The following is a 22214-nucleotide window of genomic DNA, read 5'->3' as shown; positions in this document are numbered from 1 at the left end:
ATACAGTATAGTATACGGTCATCTCTTTCCGATAAGAAAGCTCACGGTGAACTGTGCCACGGTGAAATGCTTTACGTAAAATTTACATGTAACTCTGCGGAAGACCGTTGTTTACGATATATTATACCCACTCGGAACCTCTGGACCGGTGGTTTTCAAATAAACAACCATTAAATTATTTGTTTATCGAAATACAACAAACATTTGCAAGTTTTTGAGACAGTTGTTTCCATAACAAACAGCTTATGAATAAAATAATGTATGACTTAGATTAATAATAACATAAGTTTGAAAAATCTCGTATCACAATATTGTTGCCGCAAAGATTTAGAGCATGTTTTTCAGTCAAAAGTGAAAATTTTGTAAGCCCTCCAAATTGTTGATAAGATGTTTTTAGACCAGCGTTTCCAACTTAGCGTTTTCTTGCCAGATCTATAATCAGCTAGCTTGCAAAATTCGCATCTAACGTGACGTATAAAAAAATGCATTACTTATTTTAAAAATAGCGGTTTTATAAAAAAAATGTAAGTACCTATGTATTTATCTTCTTCTTTCTTCTTCTTTGGCCATATCCGCCCCTTAGCTGGAGCATATGGACACCACGCGGCGCCTCCAAGAATCCCTGTCGCTCGCCAGTCTTCTTGCTTCGTTCCAGGTCAAACCAGCATCCCGTAGCTCCGCCGTATACACTCTGTAGATTGTATTTAGCGGCCTTCCAGGTCGCCGGAATCCGGTCGGCTTGAAGAACAGGCAAGCCAGGTTAAAGTTTTCTTCTGGTATCCGCAGCACGTGGCCGAGCCAAGTCCAACGTCGCCTCTTCACTTTCAACGTGATGAGAGGCTGCTTGGTGCGTTCTCTTATCTCCTCGTTGCTCCTAAAGTCATACCACCACACACCCAGTATTCGTCGCAAACATCTGTTTTCGAAGCTCAGTATACGGTTGCTCTGAGCCTTCGTAAGGTGCCATGATTCGCTACCGTAAAGCAGCACTGTCAGAATGCAAGCGTCGAATAGGCGGCATTTGGTTTGGTTTTGACAAACCAAGTCATATATTTATACATAATGAAAAATAAAGTTGATGATTTCACTTAAAAATTTAAAATTTTTAAAATAATAAATATAAGTATATTTCGTTTATATACTTTAGTTTTATAGATTTATACGTATTTAATTATTAAATAGATTCCACAAAAATAAATGTTTTATTTTTCCCCTGGCTGTTCTGTTTTGTCACTTGTTCTTTTTTTGTCATGTTCTATTTTGTCCGGTTACCATAAATGATCTATGGTTCAGACTCATCTATATTTGATGTTCAAAACACCAGATGTTTTCTCGTATCTTATCCATCTTATTTTCAACCAGTTAACTTTTTACCCATCAACATAGGCAGTTTTTTTATCTTATTTTATATTAATTTAGGCAAGATCGAAAAAAATGAAAAAAGTACCCACAGGAATCTTCTTGAATCATCTTAATAATGGTAAAAAAAATCCTAAAATATCGGTTTAGTCTGATTTTAACAAGTGATCAAAAGTTTATATTTTTTCTTCTGTAAAATAAGGTAAATCTGACATACCAACTTCTGCCATAACGACACAGATACTTCTATTTAGTTTTAGAAAGTTCAATCAATGCAAGCATTATTCCCAATACTACCGTTAGTACGTTCAGGCAATTTGTAAATTATTTATCTATTTTTATTATTTGTGTATGTTTTAGTTTTAGATTGATACGCATAGGGATTGATTATGTTAATTAATATTAATATTACAAATTTTACTGTTTAATTATTTTGAAATTCGCGGCGGTCTACGAACTACCGCCATCTGTCAAAATCCGATTATTTGTTTAGCAGGGATCCGCTCCACTATCACAGCCACTCTCGTGAATCATAGATATTTTTTTCCTCTTTTATCTCCGGCATGTGAATGAATCTTATACAAATAAATTATAAAAAATAGTAACCGCATGGTAACAGCATTGTTAAACCAAGATTAAACCTAAGGGCAGGCAGATCCCAGCTTATTATCGACTCCTTCACAAACCCCCTGCGATCCTCCACCATTTCGCCTAGAAATTAAAAGAATTCCGGCTCGCGAGAATACTGCAATCTGTCGGATACTTCCGGAGGCCAACTTTCTCATATATATAATTTTTTGGCAGACACCATAACGTTTCATCCCTCGTTGGATGGAACTAACTCGAGGGTCGGAAGGTGGTTTTGGGTGGTCGAAACCCTAAGGTTTCAGAGAGTGGTTTTCATACTGGGCATACTTACTGAAACAAAAAAATACGATTTTTTCGCGTATTTACATGGAAAAACAAATTGGTGCACAAACGAGCGCACCCAAAAAAAGTTGAAATTTCAAAGGTGGGTGTTCCAGGTAAATGGACCTCTTCAAATCAATCTTGTTGTATAGGTATATCTACCCGCGAAATTATTGGAATCTGCTTTGACTTGCTACGGTGAATAATTATTCACTCTATTGAATCTAGACTAATCGCGACCCGAGAACTACAAGGTTCTAAGTGTCGATTTTCGGCCAAACTAAAGTAATAATGAAGCAGTCTTCCAAGTCACATTATCTACATAATATATCAATATGAGGTCAATATTTCTTATATTTTTTCATTAAGCCCCAATACTACCGAGTTCTATGTGCATTTTACATAATATCTGTGGTACTACAGAGTTCTATCATAACTTAAAAAGATCCGTCGTTCTACAAAGTTCTATGTGCTTTGACATTTCGTGGTTGTGAATACATTTGAAGTTGTTAAAATGGTTTAAATTGCAATATGAAGAGTAAAATCTTGTTGTTTTGCATTTTAAATTTATTATTAAGACTTCATGCAGTGTACTTAACAATAAACCACGAGTATTTACATAAACTACTATAGTTTCGAGATACATAACCTTAAAAAATAATGTTTCGTGATATTTGATATCAACAGTAAATTGTGAACTCACTGATAGATGAATTATAATATTATGAAACGTAAGTAAGATTTAATTATATTATCCTTTTTTTTTAAATTTTATTACAAACGACGTTACAGTTACATAATCACAAACCGTTAATTGCAATACCTACATAATTGATTATTTTAATAATGTGAATGTCGAACGAACATTGTACACTTTATTCTTTAACCCTTTGTTAATAATAATGTCAAAATATTGAGAGTATTTTAAGGCTATTTCATTCATTTATTTAATATTTTAGGTTTAAAAGTCTTCCTGGAAGTGATATAAATATTTGAGATGTTTCAAATCTCAGTAGACGAGGTGAAGAAATGGTTATGTTGTATTCTAAAATCCCTATTCCTGAGAATTCCCACACTATAGAGATTTGGTATATCAATAAATTATACAATATCATTATGATCTTATGATGAATCTGAAAGCTATGCCTCTTGCTGGCTTGAAGTTAATTCTAAAACTGAGGCGAATAATTTAATAGAAGATTTTTTACACAACATTCCCTCAGCCATTAGTATCAACAATCTTGTATACACAATTACAATAAATGTATTTGATATATATGAAGACAACAAGCCAGTTGAAATTTAATAATAAACATTGGGCTTGTTGCATCAACAACAATTTTGTATTTTTATTAGATTACATTTTCAACATAATTTTCGTTTTAAAATGGTAGATATTAAACAAAAATTACAAAAAATATTTAAGTTTTTCCGAATTTTCCATTTTCCCAACAATTTCCATACATTTTCACCGGAAAAAAATATTATACTCGTATTAGATAACTTTCAAGAATTTTATTTATTTTAACATGAAAAGTGAAACAATGTGTCCTGAATCACCAGAATTTCCATACAAATTTCAGTTAGAACCTTGTAGTAAAGGCGATTTATTTGAGTTTCAGGTGGACAAAGTTCTAACTGAATTTATGATATATAAAATTAACCATTAAAAACTAGTTTTAACGTAGTTTTATTGATAGTTACAACATAGCAGTACCATCCTTGATATATTTAATCAAAAAAATGATTGAAGACATTCAAAATTAACAAAATACAAGCGTTCAAAACTTCAACAGCCCATAACTTTTTTGCTGCAGTTGTTCACTTAGAACCCTGTAGTTCTCGGGTCGCGTAATCCAGAACCTTTCTTATAAATATAATATTTTTATATTACAGTGATTACATTTCAAACTGAAAATCCAGCTCTTTATCCATCAAGTGGAATAAATGTATTATCTAGCCATAAATAATATTACTCCTCCCCTGGCAACTTCTAAAAAGTAAACAAAGATCATTATTTTCATTATGGTCACATCGTTTTGACAGAATCCCGGCTGATGCTGATATGTCACAAAGAGCGAAAGATAACCATAAAATAACAATATAGCACCAATCATGGAAACAGACAACAAGCCAAACAGCATGATGGTTAGGTTATTACCTTTATTCTAATTTTCCGGAACGTTTAATGTCGTTCGTATTTCATCTGTCGTTTCAACTCTCTTCGCAGATACCTCCAGTGTTGGACGATTTGGACGACGAACTGAGAGACTTCATTCTGACGCCGGAACGTCTCTCGATACACACCTGGGAAAGGTCACAAGTACACTGGCCCAGAAAACCAGACGTTCAGTCATTGTTCTGTCACAAAGAAATTCCGTTTCAGTCTTCAATAAAGGTAACAAAAATAAATTGATAATATCCGTTGCACAAACGTCATTCCGAATCAAATACGTCACTATAATTATTTTGATAAACTAACAGATTTTTTTAAAATAAAACCGCTCTTATCTAATCTAATCTTAAATACGTATGCCAAGCTTCAAATTGAATTCTGCATTAACATTTTATCCAGAGCATTGAAGAAAAGTTTCTCTACATAGAGAGAGCCTAAATACATAAGCGGGAACCTGATAAAAAGGTTCTTAAGACTAATGTTTGAATTAGTTTTAAGTCAATATCGCATTTTTTCCAACAGAGCTGCTCCCAGAAATTAACATGGCTTGACAAAGTGATGCAAGCCTGACTTTTTTTATAATATTCTATTACTTGTGTACTTAAGAGGACGTTCTACAGAATTGGCCTTGAGAATTGAAAATATGATTTTTTAACATGTGGTCCATAATATCTGGTCTACTAGTTAATATAAAAAGGTCGTGTCAAAGTTGTTTGTGTTAATAAATTTGCTCTGTGACTGATCCGACTCATATTTCACATTCATTTCATCAGGGCTGTCGAAGACATAAATCATAATATATATTTATAATTTTAAATTTTTATTTATAATATATATTATTTAAGTTTTGTGCATCTAATGCCGGGTCCACACTGGCAACAAGTTAATTTGCTGGCAACCTCGTTAGATTTTACGATAATTATTGTAAAATTTCTTAAGCAATTATGGTAAGTATCGTAAAATTTAATGAGGTTGCCAGCAACTTGTTGCCAGTGTGGAAATGGCTTAATATCCACTGTGGTTCACGTAGTGGCATGGACCTGGGGTTAGCTAATTCAGGAAGTCAACACCCATGATAGAATTTTTTCCAGTTTTGGTTGCATTATATTCCAAAACTCTTCTGTAAAAATCGTTTCCGAGTTTATAAATGGAAATTTCTCGGTGTACATAGTAAACAAACCTACGAATAAAAAAAGACAAAAAGGAACATACTGATTCATCGCAGTAAAATCTGGTAATCAAATTCGCCATTTTGAAAAGCGACGATTTTGCGTAAACAAATATCACGTGGTCTGTACGTGTGCGGCAAACTTCGAATGTGTTTGTAATTTTGTGCAAAGTGCGAATGTAATGTTTTCAAATAATTGATAAGGATTAATTATACCATCGTATTATTTTCTCGAAATCATAAACATACTATAATAGTATTTGAGTATCAACCTATGTTCAATTTGAATTGGGTTATAATAATAATATACCCGTATATATATCAATAGTATGTTTGCTACAAAATCCACCCAAGTTATCAGTACGTACTTGCACAGGTTTGATTAAAAACCATGATGAAATTAACATTTAAAAAATATGAATGCTTAATATTATTTTGACAGCCCTGTTTTCTGATCGGCTTCATCTCGCAGGTGTTCATAAAATAATAATAATTCTCTCTCCGATGATTAGTGATTTTTGCGAAAAGATCGATTTAAAGTTACGACGACGCCGAGGTCCTTTTTATACTAAATTATATTTGAACGGCGGGCTCTTCAGCAGGCCCTTAACTTTGAAAAGTTTGGTACCATATTCTTCCTGGTGCTACAGCTCTATTTGGCCTTTTCTAGCATATGTCTCCATCCAGTCTCACCATCAACTCTCCAGATGGGAAGCAATTAACATTTCTGACTCCTTCACCACAGTCTTTATCTAAAGCTAACTACCAAAGCTGACGAAATCAACGTCACTCTTTTCTCGGACTTCTCAGCAACCACTCCTAACTAAATATTGTATTCATGTAACATGTCAGTCTATAATTTCGTGGGTTCCGGGTTCGAATGCCGGGTCTATCAAAAAAAATTATATGTTGTTTTTTTTAATGCATGCTTAGACCCAGAGAATGAACTAAATAGATTGCAAATAGCTAACATCCATTTATCGTACAAACAAAAATCTGTTAATACAACCTCCACCCTGTGGAGGTCCCATGACCGAATATATGCAGGTTTGGCACTAAATTGCATATTACGATCGTATAAATCCACCAGTATAAGTTGTCCGCTGAGTAAGGGTGCCACATGCTAATATTTGACATATCATTCGATACTTTTTATACTAGGATGAGTTAATTCTAAATTCGAACACCAGACGATTTATGATGGTACCTATATCTTTAGTGATAGTATTTAATGATTTTCGAATGCAATGCGGTAACTTGTTCAATTCGTTTCATGTGAGCAATAACTAGCACTACTACACCATGTACGAAAAAGCAAGTACATGGTTAGTAAAAAAAAAAACTAGCACTATCATCGAGGTTTGCAGTTTCATGTCATGGCCTGGCTATAGTACGCATTGTGGAGGACCATATTATGATCTTCTTATGGTCGAAAAAAAAATCTTACAAACTTACTGTGTGTTATGTTATTAACTTTCTTTCTTTTGACCATGTCCGATCCTTATAGGATCATATGGGCCTCCACAGAGTAGAAGTTTGTATTGACAGATTTTGTTTTTTACGAGAAATGGATGTCAGCCACTTGCTCAACCTATTAGGTCCATACCCTGGCACCCACAAATTGAAAAACAATATGTGTACTTGCCAGACACAGGATTCGAACCTGGCACCCACGGCGTTATAGTCCAACGCTTAAGGCGCGTGGCCACCGGGGGCTCTCTCTCTGTTATTAACTACTGGATTAAAATAATATATCAACTTTATTATAAATTAATATTGTTTTTGATGTCAGCAAACCCATAACAATCACAATATATACATGACCCGGCCATCTAGCACGGGTCTATTTAATGAACTGTACAAAGCGTATAATATAGCACGTTATTATATCTTCGTTTCCACCCTGACTGCGTGTCATTGATGGATCGAAAGATATTTGCAGGACGCTCTACTCAATAAGCGCAGCACTCTCGAATTGAGTCATTACAATTATTATGCAAGTTCGTAAAAAATTGTGATTATTTTTTTATATTCTTATTATTTATGTTGTTCGGTCGTTTGAAGAATGATAACATTTTATTTCTTCAGCCTTTGAGAAACCACCTGAACGAGATAGTAGGATGGAGGGAAGAAATCAACCCTCACAATATCGGGAGAGAAGATGTCACCATGAAGAGACCACCACTGCCCGCCTCCCTCGCCACGCAAGGAGTCGCCACGCAGTTACCGTTTTTACCGGCTGGCTTCGAGGATGAGCAGGCACAAATGAAGATTCTGCAGAAACCCAAACTGGAAGAAAATTTTGAATCTAGTGAACCTGGCACATTTTTGGGAGAAAGTATGCAAAAAAATCAATCCACTCCTATAAATTATTAAGTATAATATGACTGATTGAGTCCAGTAAAAACTATTTTTAAACTATCAGTGTTCCCTCTGAACTGTCTGCTTATGCATGTGTAAGTTTTTAAATAAAAAAATCAAAATAAAATTTTCAAATTGATAAATACGTTTTGAGTCTTGTAAAATAAATGTCTTATAACTAATAGTCAGTAAACAAATGAATTAAAAAGTAAGCCTCACGCCACTGTTGTGTGCTAGGTAGATAGGTTTCCGAGAACACACCTTCTCCATTCTGACGTAATATTCAGAGCAGACTCAACAGGTGAACGACAATATTATTAACGCATTGGATAGCACCATCCAGAATTAAGTTATAGCGAACGTTGTCCTTAATGTTTATTTGTTATTTCAGAGCTTCTGTTTATCGCTCCAACATTCACATCTGGTTTATTCTTTGCGCCCGACGGTCACACACTCTTTAGCGATTCGAGACCAGAAGACGACAATAACATCGTATCCGAGGAAAAGGTTCAAAATGATAAATTGGAAGATGGTGTTGATACTATTGAAAATGTCATCGAAAAAGAGAATCATCTCATGGGTACGTTGTACCTCATTATACTTATATTACGATATGGACAATTTGTATGTGGTCCACCGTTTGATGAAGCCTTCCCTTAAATTTTTATAATCTTCTCAATCCATAACTAACTGCCATGTAGCTGTGAAAACTTAATCATTTCGTATACAGTGGTGATGCCGATGCATAACGACAAAACATTACAAACAAACACTACATCGAAGTATAGCAAACATTTGCCAGTCATAGGCCACACAAGGCGTATGTCACTCTCTACAGAATGGTAGCTGCGTAGATTTGCCTTGCTCGGTCCAATGTCAAGGGGCAGCATTGAATTTAAATTTTGTGTGATTTGATTTTAAAACTTTAACAGCTCATCGACAATATTACATATGTGCTACCAATATTATTCATAGCATCTATTGGTATCTTCTATCTTCTTCTATTTCGTCCAGGATATGTAATACACTGTATGATATTGACATGGAGTGAAAAAGAAAGTCAATCTCTGTCATACAACGAGCAAATACATCTGAATATTTTTCCAGGATTGTGGACAGATGCCGATGATGACGCAGCAGACCCCTCAGATACAAAAAAAGAATCTTCCACCACAAAAACTGACAGCCAAAACGAGTCACTCTTTGATGAGTGCTTCATCAAACCAATGGACAAGATGCCCGAGTTGCCGGTGTTGACTATATCCACCAATAACAAGCCGCTGTTGAAGTCCCACGAAACAGAGTGGGCAGAGATACTGGATGTCACCAAGCCGGTTCTAGATTTTCATAAAAGGATACCAAATATGGCACATAATTTCCCATTTGAGTTGGATACTTTCCAAAAACAGGTAAGACTGTAAGCCAGATACTTAGTACTTTTTTTACGGATTAGTTAATTTTCATTTTCCATTATGTACTTGGTTCTTAAAATTGTGCTATTAATCCTAAGGTGTTGTAGAAAATCTTTTTCTATATCTAGAGCAATGATAGCTGCTCAAACACCATAGAAGTGCACGGCACTCTTTCAATTATCATTTTACAATGCATGATATTGATATTCATGACATTGATGATCAATGAAAAAAAATCAGTGACATCCTCAGAGTAATAATATAAGAGAGTGGGTATTGTTCAACTATATGAAGCTGTGTTTCTTGCGTATAACGCACAGTAGAACCTCAATTTTATTATTAACTTAACTGTGAAACTTTATACCTTCATCTTGCTTCTCAGTACTATTATCAGTCATATTTTCTACTGAATTAACTAAAAATAATTAGGTACCACTAACTTTATATTTAACACAAAAACAAAATTAATTTCAGCAATACATGCTCACAGTTTTTGAATGAATAGAGTCATTCAAACCAATATCTACCGGCGACTGAATGGGCATTATGTCTGACTGTATACGAAATAAACCATCGTGCATTGCAAGTTTAATATGTTGGTTTCAAAAGTTTATGTTAATTCTCGCAGAACTCCAAAGTTCCGCAGAATTTCAATTGGAAATCATTGATGTAGATGTTCAAACTGACCCATTTAATTTTAATAAAATGTTTTTTTATACTATAGGCAATTTTAAAATTGGAAGAACAAGGTCATGTTTTCGTCTCTGCCCATACTTCAGCGGGCAAAACTGTTGTCGCCGAGTATGCTATCGCTCTTTCCAAGAAGCACTGCACCAGGTAATATATATATTAAAATGAAGACCTCACATGGGGTGGTTAGACTGTTTATTCTTTAGAATAATCACACAAATTTGTTTGGAGCAATTATTATGGCAAAGTGTTCTTTCACCTTTTTGAAAATTTTCTTTGTTTTCGACAATGATTTTCTTTGCTGAGACATTATTTGAATGGGTTTAAACAAAAAAGAAACAACAAAGCTTTTACAATAACAATAGTTTTACCTTAGTTTTTGGGCACTGCAGACATAACATCTATAAATATAATGCACACATGCAGCTGGAATTCATTTCAATAATGTCATGCATTGAATTTAATGTGTTCAAATAAATTAGATTTTGAATGTCAGTTCAATCTCTATTTAATTTAATTATATTTCAAAAATATGCATTAGAACTTCAATCACTGTCCAATAAAAATTGTTGTATTTAAACAATGGTTCCAAAGGCTGATGATTAAACTAGGTATTAACATTAAGAAAACGATTCATATTTGTAGCATACTTCATACGACACTGACATAAAAACATCTTGCATTTGAGCCCCTAAGAAGTTTTTAGAGTTTTTTTTAGAAAAAATCGCAAATAACAGTTAATAAGTAACCAAAGTAAGACCAACAAAACCCAGTCGCCATTTGCTTTTATATTTACAAGTAATGCGCGCAATGCTGCCAGCGCAGAGATTGTTAATTTTTGTATAGTTACCGATTCAATCATACTAAAAATATTCTAGCATCTCAAATGTTATGGTAAAAAATTATAGTTTAATCGCTTTCATTTTTTCATTGAACAGGACTGTATACACATCGCCAATAAAAGCCCTATCGAATCAAAAGTACCAGGACTTCTCACGGACGTTCGGAGACGTCGGTCTCATGACAGGAGACCTTCAGATCAACACAACGGCCAGCTGCCTCGTCATGACAACTGAGATTCTCCGCTCCATGCTCTACCACGGCTCCGATGTTGTCAGGGATCTCGAATATGTTATATTCGATGAGGTGCATTACATCAACAATGTCGAGGTTAGTAATTTATCTTAGCGTTGACAAATTTTTGTTCTTAGAATTAGTTTCCACGGCTCCACAGAAATAAAATGTTTTTCACTAATATTCGCTTATAAAAACTTTTATACAATGAACAATTATGTTTTATTACCAGGTTAGAGGTTTAGGTTAGATTAATAATCACCATCACAAATAACGTTAAGTACGCAAGGTGTCAACTGCAGGCTGCCGTTTTTTTTTTATTTAAAAATAATGCATTCAAAGCTACCAATGTAGAGAATATTATTTTGTCTTTATACTATGTAAATATGGGGAAAAAATTTTAGCCTGGTCAGCCTAACCATAAGATATTTTTTCATTTACGTGCATGCTATATGGGCTCCTGCATGGCTGTGAAACATGGCATCTTACTAAGCTTCAAAGGTCTCAGCTTTTGAGCTTTGAGAATCGATGTCTCCGCCGAATCTTAGGGGTTAAAACACTCGAGTCCGTGAAGGGACACAGCACCCCTTGGTGATTGAGGTAATCACGAAGAGACGCTTTATGTGGCTGGGACATGTGCGACACTTCGTACCTATGCCTCAATGCTGGGGCGTGACAGGGTGAAAGAAGAAAAAAGAAGAAATTGTACACTAGCAAAACATTGTGTTATATGTTACACGCAATGCACATTGAAAGTCGACTCGACACGAATATGGTCATAAACCATAACCCTCCGTAATGTTGCAAGTATCTTGCACGCACATAGCCTCGACAGTGATACAACGTGACCTCCTGTCAAAACGGATAAACATCATTATACATCTGACAAAGAGCAGTGATTTGCATTTATCGGAAATATTGGGTACATTTAGTATCAGTCAGAAATATGTGAATGCATAGCGTTTGAAGGATATTTCTTAACCTGATAGCTGCCCGTAACGTAACGAATACGTCATGCACGGCGGCGATTCAGGCGCCCGTACCGTACGATATACGTCGGGCCGTTCTGCGCGCTTGTATGAGTCAAATATTTATTTACTTAATTTTAAAACGTGTAACTACATTTCTGATCAGACCTTGCAAGCAAAAAACATTTGTACGGCGCATACATCGCGAGAATAAGGGAATTTCCCGAGAGGCCAAATCAGGGTTAGCTCAAAATTCCCCTGCACACTGGGATATCTTGTACAATAGGCAGTTGGTATGATTCGATAGTGATGCGTCAGTTGACGCCGGAATATCATTTAGTCGGGATGCTAATTCGGAATGCTTTCTTATTCAGATTTGCGTTATAATTGGAATGTTTTCAATGTTTTTATATTGAAATTTAATTTCTGTTGAGTGACCAAGTGTTTTTATTTATATTTCACATTTTATAAAAGTGTTATATTTACGAGTTTTGTTTTAGATTTTACCTACTAAACTTGAATGAAAAGAAAGATTTTCGATGTTTTTAGATAGAAATTGACGAAGGACTAAGTGTTGTGACTATTTTTTATTTGTATTTCGGATTCGATTTGCGTATACAAAGTGTTTTATTTACGAGTTTAGTTTTACAAATTTTATTATTCAAAATGGATGAGATCGACGAATTTGGTGAAATCGATAACCTTATCGAAACTGTTGAATCTGAAGACGATGGAAGTGATGATTCGGATGTCGAACTTGAGGAAACTTTGGAAGTCGATGAAAGTGAAATTATCACACCGGAATCCACTGAAAGACTGACATTTGAGTGGAAATCGGATATGTTTGAGCCACGCGCATTTTCCTTCGATGCTAACTTTTCGGGATGCAAAGCTGATAATTTGACTTCGGATGCACTCGAAATGGACTATTTCAAATGTTTCATCGATAACTCTTTTGTCGAAATGTTAGTCGGAGAGACCAACAGACAATTTGTATTTGCCACAAAAAATATCACAGTTTTGAGTGATCGTCTACGGCCATGGGTAGACTGCACAATTGATGATATGTACACATTTTTGGGGCTGTGTATGCTAATGTCAAGGAATTCACGGAATAAAATATCTGAACACTGGTCTATCCACAGATTGTTATTTTCACCGTGTTATTCCGAAACCATGTCCAGGAATCGTTTCGAACTGATGCATCGAATGTTGCATTTTTGTGACAATGAAACGCAGGTTCCCGGAGATCGACTATATAAAATTAGACAGGTCCTGAAGGAACTGAAAATTTCTTTCAAGCAGTACATGTGTCCATATCAGAACGTATGTATTGATGAGAGTCTTCTCCTTTTCAAAGGCCGACTTTTATCCGCCAATTCATCAGGACGAAGGCTAGTCGTTTCGGAATAAAAATTTTTGTAATGGCTGATTGCAAAACTGGTTTTGTCTTAGATGTAATCATTTATACTGGGAAACAAACTGAAATTGAGAAAAATAATTACAGCGGTATATCGGGCAACGTGGTGGTAACGATGCTTGGACCATACTTGGAACTAGAGCATACATTGTACATTGACACTGGTACAGCAGCCCACGTTATTCAAGTATCTTTATGATCACCGGACGAATGCCTGTGGAACCGTAAGGAGAAACAGAATTGGGATGCCCAAATTTACTAAGAAATTGAAAAAAGGGGAAACCGATACATTCCATACTGACGAAATTATGGCTTTGGCGTGGAAGGATAAAAAGGATGTTACGATGTTGTCCACAATTCACAACAATACATTCAAACCTACTGGAAAAGTAGACTATAAGAGCCCGATGCTCTATTCGTACTTACCATAAAATAACAGTAAAAATTGTAAGTAGCCGAAATCCATCTGTTAACTATAGATTATAGAGATAAGGAATCCTTAACCATAGACCACTTTTGTTATGAACTCGCCCCCTTGCCCCCCTTCCGTATTGCCATTTACCACTGACAGCTGCTGTCAAAATAAATTGACGTGGCTTTAAAACGGCCAATACACTCAAATTCATTTAACAATTGATCTCAATATGGGTATTGAACAACTATTAAATATCCGTGACATTTAATACGACACATTTTCCTTTATTTTCTTGATTCTGTACATGTCTTAATTTAGTAAAACCGATTATCGAATTGAAATGTCAGTGTCAATGAATTATGAATTAACTTTTCTTATTCAGATTTAGATATTTATGTAATATTAAACCAATAGATAGGTAGTTGAAATATATAAGTACTTAGTTACCTACACACCAACATGGTAATATTAGTTTTAATCACTAATCAATTATTCACATCATGGCATATATTTGTAATAATTGTAAATGACAAAATCTGACATTTCAACGGCAAGTGTTACCGTATCGGGAAAAACATGGTCAAAAAATAACTTATATTATTCACTAATTGCGGAGACATTTATTCATTTGTATTAAATATTAATTGTATATTTATAGTTATTGAATTTATTTTGTATATTTTTCATATTTTTGTCATCGTTTAACAATTACAAAATAATTTACCTAAATTATGAAAAAGAGAATTTTTATATATGGTAATATTTTCAATAGAAAAACAGAACGAAGCTATTGCAGATTTGGTGGACCATAGACAACTCGATCATAACTATGAAAGGCTTTCTGCATATTGTTTTGTTGTAATTATGACAGACGATTGTGCATAGGGCTCTAGTGTTTTGTTGTAATTTTGTTGTAATTATGACAGACGATTGTGCATAGGGCTCTGACTAAATTTCCGATTTCCAAGCCGGAATGCATTGTTGATTACAATAAAAACATGGGTGCTGTGGATCGTAGTGATATGATAATTTCTTCTGTAAATTCGACAAGAAAAACTGTCAAATGGTACAATAAACTCTTTTTCCATTTGATAGATTTATCTCTGCTGAATGCCTATGTATTGTTCCAACAAAAAACTGGAAAAAAACAACCGCTGGGTGAATTTCAATTGAAAGTCATCGGACAACTGATCGAAAAACATAAGTTAGAACCAAAAACTCTTTTGAAGCGAAAAGCACCTTTACCCTCTAGGCTAACAGAAAGACATTTTTTGGGTAAAATACCACCTACTAACAATAAAATTAATGCGGCAAGAAGATGTTATGTATGTGCCAATACAAAAAATCAGAAAAGACGGAAAGAAACTAGGTATTTGTGCAAGCAGTGCGACATTGCTCTGTGTTTTGAACCGTGCTTCGAAATTTTCCATACACAAGAAAGTTTTTAGTGATTTTAATGTGTTTAGTATACTTCTTAGTGCTATAAGTATTTATGGTGACATTTTACAAAAATACTGTAAAATTTATTTTTCAAAATACTTATATTTAAAAAAAAAAAAAAAAATTCAACTAATTCTTGTAAGTGCAGTGTTGTGACAACCCTACCACACCTGAAAATTTTCAGACATTTTCACGAAATTGTGTATGAAAAACTTTTTCGCCGAACTTCAATTGAGGTGTCATATATGTAAGTGCATTATATTAAACTTTTCACTATTCTTTTAATTTTTTTATAATATAATTAATTCCTGGGCCCTGGGGAGTATACCTAGTACTTTCAGCTGGGCTGTTAAAAGGTTAACATGATATATCATTTCACTATGATCACCGATCTCGTGATCTGACGCTGATAGGCCCTCCGCAGTCGTGCGGCGATCATTAGTACTACTTTAGGTACAAGATTGGAATGCGACTCGCAATCTGTAAAACAGTATGGAGTAGCAGCGACTTTTTGAACTACACAAGCGACATTCATGATGTACACTTCTAAATATGTTACATGCGACATCACATCATTTTCAACCAAAAATGTTGAAATGACGTGTGCGGTGGTACATTACGTTACACGTCTTTTGTGAATGCCAACAAAATCACATCGACAAATTTGTCATGTTGCAGTTGAGACGAGTTTGTATGTGTTACCCGGCTAAATCAATCACAAGTATCAAGCATTTGATGGGCAAAATCTTTATTTTTATAAGTACACGGTGAAACAGGTGTAATATAAATGAAAGTACTCCTGGAAGAGAATATAAATAATATATTGCTTACCTTCTTACTCCCAATGCATAAACATAGCATTTGTTTTAAAAATAATGCAATAGACATACTTGTCGCTAGAGTCAATGAGACACCTCAATGCATATCCTGCCTAGGGTTTCTAATAACACCACCATAAAAATGTGTAACTCAGGCCATTTTTGATTCAAGACTATCCAATCGGTACCTGATACTTTGCGTGTAATTTTTGTTTAAGGTCAACGATTACCCACGATCATAGAAATAAGTCGAGTATACAATTATAGAATTCTATAATGATATTCAAGAATTTTTATAAAATAAAATGCTGTTAATATGCCAATTTCAGAGAGGCTACGTATGGGAAGAAGTACTTATCCTGCTACCTCCACATGTGAGCATTGTGATGCTGAGCGCAACAGTTCCCAACTCGCTAGAGTTTGCCGATTGGGTCGGAAGAACAAAGAAAAGGAAGGTTTACGTTGTCTCCACGCAGAAACGCCCAGTACCACTTTGTCACTACCTTTACACAGGTACCTTTCAACCCTAATTTCACAAATATTTCCTTTTTTCGAGATTGTGTGATCAACTAATGAGCTTCCTGTATGCACTGGTATCAGAATCTCTGCTTAATTGTACCTTGTCATTTTCTCAGGATCCAGTGGAAGCTCGAAAGATAACCTGTTTCCCATCATTGACCAAGACGGCAATTACTTACAGAAAGGATTCGATGCGGCAGTGGCATCAAAAAAATCAGCCATGTCTAAATTCAATCAAAACTTTGGACCAAAAGGTATTCCTTCATTACCATTGTTTTACCTCTTAAATTTACCTCATTTACGAAATACAAAAGCCTTAAGTTGTGACTATATTGAGATGCATGTCGCATACTGTCACGCTGTCACAGCGACAAATTTAGTCTATGGTTTCGTCATTTTGCAGAATATTTTGAATGAACACGATCTCTGTAAATTCAATGATGGAGTAACCTAGTAACAAGTCTGTAAATTCAATAATATTTAGAACGGAACCCAACCCGCAGACCATAGATAATAGACAACATTCTTATAGAAAATACAAAGTACCAACCGCTAAAATCAAAAAACACAATTTTGACATGATTCGAAAATGTGTAGGCATGTAGAAAATGATAAAAAATGTTCATTGAGTCATGCAGGTGTCGTTGCAGTGCAGTACGCGTGAGGTGACCTCATTGTTGTTCTGGTGATTTCGGCAGATTTTGCTAACTGACAATGTTCATTTAAAGATTTAAAATGTACTATGGGATGGGAGCACCAACAATAAGTAACACCAAGAAAAAACGAAAAACGACATTACACACTTTTTTCCAGTAGAGGCAGCTTACTGTGACGTCACGTGATAGTACGCGACGTGCATCTCAATATAATCACAATTATAATGTTATAATTTGTATTGAACAATAGACATAAAATTTCATATTTGTGTTCATTTCAATTTTTTGCACCAAGAATTGAACTGTTGTGTGCATTTTTAAAACAGTCAATGCTTCTACAAACGAGATGCATGATTAGTAAATTTTTGTCTTTGGTAAAAATATTAACTATCAACACAGCGGGGTTTAATTAAAAACTCCATTTTTTTTTTAGCCAATAAATGGTAAACAAAAACTTTCATTTATTTCTCACTACTGTTTGATGCTTAACACGATTTAATTAAGTCTTCACGACAAAGACTTCGGTTAATATGGGTGCTACCATGTGCGAGGGGTGGAGGTAGGCTTTTAAGATTTGACATAAATAGTGCACACTAAACTTTGTCAGTCATACTTCTTTGTTTTCGTGGGGCTGGTTAGTTTTTAAAATTCAATTAAACCTTGGCTAAACAAACCATAATACTTTAGGTATGCTAAAGATAGGCGATTCGACAAAAATAGTTAATTTTTCAGTATTTATTTGTTTTCATTGAATTGAGAATACATATTACAGATGGTGTTGGTTAGTTTTTTAAAATTCATTAAGCCCTGCCGATCCAAGCCATAAAATGATATTACACACTTTTTTTCCCATAGCGGCAGGTTATTGTGACGTCACGTGATAGTATGCAACGTGCAGCATAATATAATCACAACTTTAGTCGATCAAAGCATACCTAATAGTTTAACCTAACCCTCATTTCCTTCACCTAACATTCATTTTCGCTCAATACTTGCTTTATATCATCGCATACGTATGGGGAAGGGTCTGATTTTGTTTTTAGATAAATAACTAGAATTAGTGTAATGAGTCATATGTAAGCCCAAAACTATGGGCATTTAAACGGCTCTGTGAAAATAATTGAATATTCCACGGTGCCCCTATAAGGTAGTCATAGCCCTGCAGCACACACTTTGGGAACCATTGCACTATGCAATTGTCTATTGCTTTGTCGTATCTAATAATATTGAATGTTAATGCATTTCTTGTTATTATCTATCTACTTACCAAGTTTATTTCTTGCTTATTACATTTTGTTTTTTAATGCTCATTCTACTTAATTTCACTTCATTTATGCTTAAGGGCCCACATGCGCCACGTAGGTGAAAATGGAGGTTTTATGGTATTTTCAGAGCATAAACCTGGACATTCCTTAACACAATCACTGCTGGCCTGTTAATTAATATTTAATTACCACATTTAAATATGTGAATTATATATAATGGCCAGTCGCGGCTTCAGCACTAAATGAGTTGTAGATAATCTATTTATATAATTTTGAAGCCTTTTATATTGTTAACTGTCAACTCATGGTGGAACTGCATTGTATTGTTTAATTTAATAAAACGCAATTTTTTTTTTTTTTGTAATTCTTATTCCATTTTTAATCAATAAATTAGGACCAATTTCGTCCGTCTCAGAGGGACGAAACTGGTCCTAATTTATTGATTAAAAGTGAAATAAGTACTACAAAAAAAAAATGCATTTTATTAAATTAAACAACAATAATTTTGAAGCCTTATTATCCTTTATATTTACTAGGAATTTTTGATTGGAGATTTAGTTTCCTTGTCTGTGGCACATAATTATTTCTACAATTGATTTTCCTGTTTCCAAAATAGCACAATATCTTGTTTAACGGCATTGCTACCTCTTCATTATATTTTGTAATCTATATTCTGTGATATTTCTCTCATCAGGCACCCGAAACCACCTGAATCCGAACCAAGAAAAGACCATGTGGGTCGCGTTCATTGACCACCTCCGAACTCACAACAAACTCCCCGTGGTTGCTTTTGTTCTCTCTAGAAACAGGTGTTTTTTCTGCTTACATTGACATTATTTCATTAAATTTAACCAATAAATATCTTAAAATTGGAGAGGGCAACACCTGGCACTGCATTCTTTTATGTTTTGCACCACTTAATACAAATCCATCTTTGCTCATTATCGTATGACAAGCTGAAAACAGAAATAAAACAATTGACATTTTTACGCAGTATTGTATCTTTATACAGTGTGTCATTTACCTCAATAATAATTGTCACTTACAGATTTGTATTCTCGGCTTGTCGTACCAATATTATCAGTCAGTTCTTTCAGTTAATAACATTGTATGTAACTACTAAAAACAAAATAATATAATGTATCTGCCAGGCTTTCTAGCATGTCATTTGAATTTTTGCTATTTCACAAACCATTAAATCTCTGGAGGCGTCAATGTCGTGTAAATTCTACTTGCATTAAGATTTTAATGTAGCTTAAAACATTAGATAAACAGCTGAAAACTACAGATATTATTCTATTTTTAAGAGGTCCATTCAAAGACAATAATTTACATCATAAACAATATTCTCTTCCGTCTGATAAAACCCCTATAAATTATTTTTATAAAAGTAAACTGTTAATTGAAATAAAATTTTGTATTGCAGATGTGATAAGATTGCTGTAGCATTGCAGTCAATCGATTTAACAACAAGCAAAGAAAAGGCTCGAATAGATTTCTTCATACAAGGCTGTTTGAAGAGATTAAAAGAACCCGATAGGAAACTGCCGCAGGTGGGTGTAATAATAATTATTATTCAAACTTATAATTTTATCATCTCTCATGACAAAAATTATGCTTTATTTTTTTAAATCATAGTAGTAAATGAAAACAACCAAATTATTCTTTGCTTTCTGTCATGTATCAACTGTTAATTGAAATTTATTCTTATTAAAAGTCATCATAACCAAACAACGTACGTTGTTTCGTACAAAAACGAATGACTCCACACAGACACAAAGGTTAGGGTAATCGAGATTCACACAGGTTTAGTTGTAATTCCTTTAGCTTTAATTTCTTTGTGCACACTTATGCATATATGCTAATTAATAATACGGATCGTTACACTAGTAAAAATTATGTTGACGGACTTGATTGTGAATATCATCGATCATGGGGTAAACAGAGTTTAAGCAGGAAGGTGGTAGAGCATTGACTACCTACATGGTGACGGTCGGCAAGCTAGTGGCCGGCAGTTGCTACTCAAAACAGGGTCCATGTAGCAGAGAAGCTCTTCTACCTTTTTTTTGAAATTTTCTCATTGAATTATTTGAACGTATTGTTTTTCGACATACTGATTTTTGTTACGAGACATCCCACCCATCCTTTACGTAATTGAAAAAAAATGGGCTAATGTCCAGTATGGGATCCTTTCGGCTATGCCATTTCGAACTTATGGCTTCCAGGAAACATGGGAACGTATCAACACATTAAACTGATTATTAACCTTTCTAACGCGGCAACTGACTTTAGTCAGCCTATACGCGCGAGTCATCCGCGCGTCAGCTGACTAAAGTCATTTCGATTTTCGTTTGCCTAGTACTGCTTTCCGCCAGGCGCGAATAATTCGAATATTGATTTAATTTATTCAAAAATCATCCTTCTCTTGACATCTGTCAATGGATAGCCTAAACTTTTGTTCTATCTAATTTAAATAAATATTTTTCGGGAGCGTGTCTTGAATAAAAATATATCAGTCATCGGGCCAATTCAAATTTGCCGCGTATATAGTGTCTTATCGCTTCTTAGTGCATGTGCGCCGAAGACATTTGACTGACGTGTTTGTAACGATACGAGTTTGCGATATAATAAGTTATATTGTTTTTTAGTGATTTAAAAACTATTTGGTGCGTAAACTGTTAAATAGAATATTCGAAAGTTACATTGATCAAAGTGAATTTACAAAATATTTTTACAAAAGGAATGCTTTTGGAGATTGCATTCATTCGCCTATCTGCCAGTATATTATCCGCGAGTTTATAGTTTCGGAAAATAATTTGAACCAGGTGTCATTTAAATATACCTAGAAGTCCGCGATTTAATATGTCTCTTTGTTTATCATTGATTAACATTTTTAAATACTATTTTCTGGTTATAGTATTAGGTGAAACAGACAAAAATTATTTATTTACCCTAGTTATCAGCCATTTATAAAGAAAAGACACGAACACTCAGACGCCCGTTCCCGCATAAATGCGGAAATTGTCGTATTACGCAAACACCAGGTCCCGCGCTACTGAATTTTTATACACTGCGCGGCAAATCATCGTCTGCTGGTGTGAGACAGACACTTGAGAATTATTTTTTTCGTAATACTATTCAAAAGGGTTTGATTCATGACTACTATTTTTTTTATGTAGAATTCTTCTTATATTTATAGTCGAAAATAACTCGAGTTACTTACTATCACGTCATTATAATAAAATAAGAGATTACCTATTCTAGTACCAGGTTATTGAAGTAATATAATAAAAAAAAAACAAATGAACTTGAAAATAAAATTGTGGTGACTATAAAGCATTTAGAAGTGCAAAAAGTGTTTGAAATTTAATATTTTACGAATTGTAATAGGTATTCGAAAAATAAACCATTTTGTTATATAAACTATGTGTCATTCGATTCCATTCAGTTCGGGGTCAATGGTAGGTACAAACCAGGCACTGGTGGTAAGTACATCACTCTCAAATAGCCAGTAGTTCTCAAGGATGATTTATTTATATTCGGCCTGCAGTGCTGCAATGTGTA

At 34.5% G+C, this 22214-nt stretch overlaps 2 protein-coding genes across 2 annotated transcripts in view; one reads left to right on the top strand and one right to left on the bottom strand.

The window, feature by feature from the left end:
- LOC147071359 (senecionine N-oxygenase-like) overlaps window positions 1–842 on the bottom strand; it is a 66597-nt gene extending 65755 nt beyond the window's left edge. Inside the window, exon 1 of the mRNA XM_085947953.1 lies at window positions 533–842. The gene's annotated coding sequence lies outside the window, so the exon portion shown is untranslated. The remainder of the gene's footprint in view (window positions 1–532) is intronic.
- Window positions 843–4281: 3439 nt separating this feature from the next.
- Window positions 4282–22214, top strand: part of tst (superkiller complex helicase subunit twister) — a 34819-nt gene continuing 16886 nt past the window's right edge. Inside the window, exons 1-11 of the mRNA XM_085947951.1 lie at window positions 4282–4416; window positions 4499–4666; window positions 7701–7950; window positions 8365–8553; window positions 9081–9382; window positions 10110–10222; window positions 11014–11245; window positions 16540–16723; window positions 16846–16983; window positions 19345–19459; window positions 20077–20203. Coding sequence (XP_085804077.1) covers window positions 4384–4416; window positions 4499–4666; window positions 7701–7950; window positions 8365–8553; window positions 9081–9382; window positions 10110–10222; window positions 11014–11245; window positions 16540–16723; window positions 16846–16983; window positions 19345–19459; window positions 20077–20203 — 1851 coding nt within the window. The 5' untranslated portion in view covers window positions 4282–4383. The remainder of the gene's footprint in view (window positions 4417–4498; window positions 4667–7700; window positions 7951–8364; window positions 8554–9080; window positions 9383–10109; window positions 10223–11013; window positions 11246–16539; window positions 16724–16845; window positions 16984–19344; window positions 19460–20076; window positions 20204–22214) is intronic.

Source organism: Rhyacophila brunnea, unplaced genomic scaffold, assembly GCF_057557595.1.
Source record: "Rhyacophila brunnea isolate RB1 unplaced genomic scaffold, BYU_Rbru_1.0 scaffold_20, whole genome shotgun sequence".
In the NCBI taxonomy this organism is placed as follows: Eukaryota; Metazoa; Arthropoda; class Insecta; order Trichoptera; family Rhyacophilidae; genus Rhyacophila; species Rhyacophila brunnea.
Note: the sequence above shows the minus strand (reverse complement) of the source record. Positions and strands in the feature narration are given on the sequence as shown.